At 40.4% G+C, this 4,451-nt stretch overlaps 1 protein-coding gene across 2 annotated transcripts in view; it reads right to left on the bottom strand.

Annotated features, from left to right (window-relative positions):
• Positions 1-1,430, bottom strand: part of LOC103457453 (sine oculis-binding protein homolog) — a 14,776-nt gene extending 13,346 nt beyond the window's left edge. For both annotated transcript variants that reach the window (XM_008397586.2, XM_008397587.2), the window contains exon 1: positions 1,089-1,430. In XM_008397586.2, the coding sequence (XP_008395808.1) occupies positions 1,089-1,181 (93 nt within the window). In that variant the 5' untranslated portion in view covers positions 1,182-1,430. The remainder of the gene's footprint in view (positions 1-1,088) is intronic.
• Between the last annotated feature and the right edge of the window lie 3,021 nt (positions 1,431-4,451).

The following is a 4,451-nucleotide window of genomic DNA, read 5'->3' as shown; positions in this document are numbered from 1 at the left end:
GAGAGAGAGAGAGAGAGAGAGAGAGAGAGAGAGAGAGCTGCAGCTGCAAGCCAAAGGCAACAAACTGGGCCGACCCAGAGATCCAACCCAGGCAGGCTTACATCAGGCCAGGGGGATAGTGTTTCAAGTGTTTTGATTAAAATTAGTTAAGATGAAACAAAACACCTCCTGTGGATATCAAACGCTGCAATCCAAGCCACTTACACACAAAAACAGCGGATTTTTTTTCCTCCATAGAAGGCCCCCTTCCTCCCCTCGTCCTCCCCAGGAAGACGTGTTGTCTTTTTTGATTTCCTCGCTACGGCTTCAAGGATCCTCAGATATCATTTTAACAGCAGAGTCAAGAGTCTCAAATAGCCTGTGTCCAAACCCAAACAAAGCACACAATCCACGGATTGGTTTCCATGCAATGGGCTCATAATGGTGGGAGGGAATCGTGTCTGTTACTGCGATTTAACCAAAGACCCCGGCGAGGGATTCTGAACACTTTGTGAGACTTTTATTTACTATGCGTGTTTGCATTCTTTACAGCTGTACGGCAGATCCGCAGAGTTTTCCCAGTACGCGGCTGGAGCAGGCTATTTTAAGGAATATGAATGCCCTCCCCTCTCTTTCTCATGAGCCTCTGTGGTGCGGCGATTGAGCGCACCGCAGGGAGCGGGGAAGAAGTGACGCACATCTGGATCTCCTCTGGACATTGGAGAGTGCGCGTCCGGCCACAGCTGGCCCACCATGGCGTCACTGGATGACCAAGTGTCAGCCTGTTCTTTCCATTTTCAATTCTAATATTATTTAATCAAAAAGTCAACATCTGGGCGACAACTTTCATTCATATTAAAAAAAAGTATATATATATATATTTTTTTTCTTTAAATGCAATTGTTGTCCTCTAAAATTGAAAAGCGGCATGCTTTTTCTAAACTTACCAACAACAAAAATATATGATGATTTTTATTATTATTTTTATTATTATTATTTTAAAAAAAGGGGGGGGGGTAATTAGTGTTCAATGTCGGGACTATTCCAACAAACACTGATCTGTGCGCATTTTGCGCGTATAGAGAATTGTTCCAAATCTACCCTCCTACCTTCATCTCCTGGTTGATTTCCCTCTTCACTGGGTGCGCTGGTTTCCTGCTGCGTTTATTTTCCGGAGGTCTGCCTTTCTCCATCTCTGGCATACTGTAGTCCCGTTCAGGCTGGATCCGACCCGGATCGGTGACTCGAGTGTCAGCTGAGGGGAAGTTTTCGCGGAGTCGCGCAGAGTCACAGAGGGAACTCGTCAATCCCGGTGACAGTGGCTGTCATTCCCCGGACGCCTGAGTCTCTCGTTTAGGGCTCCGCTCCATTCGGGTAGCACTGAACATGCGTGTGTAGTCCCCTCTTTGGAGGCTCCGCTGTTTAACAATCCCCTCACTCTCTCCTCTCTCCACTGCTACCAAGCTCTGAGTGATGCACAACATGCGTCTTCCTGTTAAAACTTTCAAAATAGACTCCGTCTGCGACACGACAGGTGAAATCCACAGCGGGGAAACCCAACTTTTTAAATTCATGAACGTCGTATTTTACTGTGACGTTTTAAGATTAAATGAAACGCTCGGTTTAAGAATTTGAATGAAGACGCATCATATTTTAGGGATTTGAGTCAGACTTTTGAATGTCCTCGGGAGCGTCTTTTGAATTATAAAATATTTGTATTCTACGTTTCAATGAATTTTATTTGGGTTTTACAGAAACAAAGGGGCATTATTTTCCTTCCAACGTTGCAGCCAAGCACTGGTTGGCGAATCATTGCATAACTGTGAAATGGAAGGTTATATTTTATTCAGTTTTATTTTGCAAATAAAAATCTGAAAAGTGCGGCTTGCATTTCCATTCAATCTCCCTGAATCAACACGTGTTGCTGGAAACAGTTTGCACTTTTAAAGTGTAATTTTTTGCCAAATCTTCTTTGCAAAATGCTTCAACCTCAATCAATTTTTGTTGTTTCACAATCAGATTAAGATTTGATTTCTGACTGGATCATTGCAAAAAAAGCAAAAACTTATAGGCTTTGATCTGAACCATTAAATTGTGATTTATTAAAAGATGTCATCCTGTGAGAAGGTAAACCTATGCTATATGTCTGTATCCTGCACCTTCCACATCTCAGGTGAAGCATCCACACAGAATGAGGCTGCAATGAGAGCAAGTTCAATGAGAGCAAGTTTAATGAGAGCAAGGTGCAGATTAGAGCACCTTGCTCCACATTTTTTATGCGTCCTAAAAGACACCCTGCAAAATATGAACAGTTGCTTTTCTCTGTTCCATAAAAGCCAGATTTGTGCAGTGCATAACAATCAGTTCAGGTGACTTTGCATTTGAGGTGTGTGGGTTTCTGCTGCACCTCCGCACTCGCCACGGAAATCTTGGCTACTAATCTAAACGATATATTTTTTGGCCAGCCGTCAGTTTAGGCTGAATGCCATGTGTTGGCATCTATCCCTAACCTGCCAAATGTGTTCATTTACCTTCATTTTGTTAATTCTTCGCTAATGTTCTTTAACAAACCTCAGTAACACTTTATTTGAAGGGGTGTGCATAAGACTGACATGACACTGTCATAAACATGTCATAAGATCTGTCATGAAAATAAAGAAGTCTTTATGAATGTTTATGACAGTTGTCATGAAATGTCATTTGGTAAATAATGACACTTTTAATGCAAAGTTGCTCTAAAAGTTGTATTAAAGTCTATTAAAAATGCCAACTTTGAATGATTTTGTAAATTATGATAATGTAATGCAAAGTTGGCATTTTTAATGGACTTTCAATACAACTTTTAGAGCAACTTTGCATTAGAAGTGTCATTATTTACTGAATGACACTTCATGACAACTGTCATAAACATTCTTAAAGACTTCTTTATGTTCATGACAGATGTTTTGTCATGTTTTTGACAGTGTCATGTCAGTCTCATGCACACCCCTTCAAATAAAGGGTTACCCAAACCTGTAAGACCTTTACACAGCAGCTGGATTCATACTGAGATTAGTTTGGTAGAAAACAATCAATTTCTCACTTTTCTTTTCACAGAGACTCTGGATCCTCAGGTATAGACAAATGATTGCTTGCTGGAGGCACGGACTGAGTTAAAGTTTCAAATGGTTAGATCTGATTTTATATATTCACTAATGTTTTGTTAAGTAATGCTCCAAGTCCGATGGAGGATACCTGAAACTGAGTGTGCTGTAAAAGACCCTTTGGGGAATAGGTCTTTAACATCTTTGCCAGCAATCAAAAATCTTAAACATTCCTCTTGCTCAATATTTGGAAGAGTGGCCAACACCAACTGAATGGCTTCACTCACTTGCCCTACTGCCATTGCCAAACTACAACGATGGCAGACTACAATTCTAAAACAGTACAGAAAATTAACATCAAACATTAACAACTCCTCCTTCATTCCGCTGACTGGCCCACTTTAAATTCATCCAGGGAAATCAAGCTGAAAGGGAGAAATCCCAGACAGAACACTAACAAGAGATGAGAATTGAGTGAAATTACGTAGGAAGGCAATGAGATTAAATTGCAAATTAAATTAACTGGTATGTGTTTACTAATTAGGTGAACTCTGAAGGCAACATCCATTTGATTCATTTAGGAGTATCACAATAAAGCAAAGAAATACATAAAGTATGAATGCGGCAAATTTCAGATTGTTGTTTTTGAAAAATTTCAGAAGCCATATCTCAGTTTACCAGATCTTCCCACAGAGAAGTGCTGGTAAAGTGAGACAACTAATACTGCCATCCTGGTGTTCATTTTCAGAGAAGTTCTGAGTGTGTGGGGCAAGTTCTGTGAAAAAGAGCACCGGGATTAGTTGCCCAAAAAAAAAAAAAAACCCTAATTTCTGCTTCAACAGATAAATAAGCTACCGATGCCATGTCAGGTCAGGCATCTCTCTGCCATCAGATGTGTTCAAAAAGAGTTGCAAAATGTCTGAACTCTTTCTGTGATTTTCATCTGAGAGAAAGTTACAAGATTTTGTACCTTGCGTGTCTTTCCACTTAAACTTGCACATAAGCATCCATTGATAACACGTTCATTGATTATCATGGACCAATCTAAGGTCTTTCACAAGCTTTCTTTCAACATTTTAACTGTAAAGTTTAATTTTTGCAGATTGCAACAACATAACATATAGTATGTGTATATATTACACAAAATGCGTTGCCCCACACTGCGCTTTTATTATGAAAAGCTGTTCATTTGACTGCCGGTTCCACCAGCGCAGGTCCCTCTGATTTGATGTAACCCAACACCTGCCGCCCACCCCTCCCAAATCTCAACAGATACATTTCATAAGGAATGCAAAGACTGTGTTTTATCTGAGGGGACACAGTGCAAACACTGTCTGTACGCTCTTGTCTTAAAATAAAGAGATGAAAAGGGCCCTGCGAGTTAAATGA

The sequence above is a fragment of the Poecilia reticulata genome, linkage group LG21, assembly GCF_000633615.1.
Source record: "Poecilia reticulata strain Guanapo linkage group LG21, Guppy_female_1.0+MT, whole genome shotgun sequence".
Classification (NCBI taxonomy): Eukaryota; Metazoa; Chordata; class Actinopteri; order Cyprinodontiformes; family Poeciliidae; genus Poecilia; species Poecilia reticulata.
This window is presented reverse-complemented; position numbering and strand designations above follow the sequence as displayed.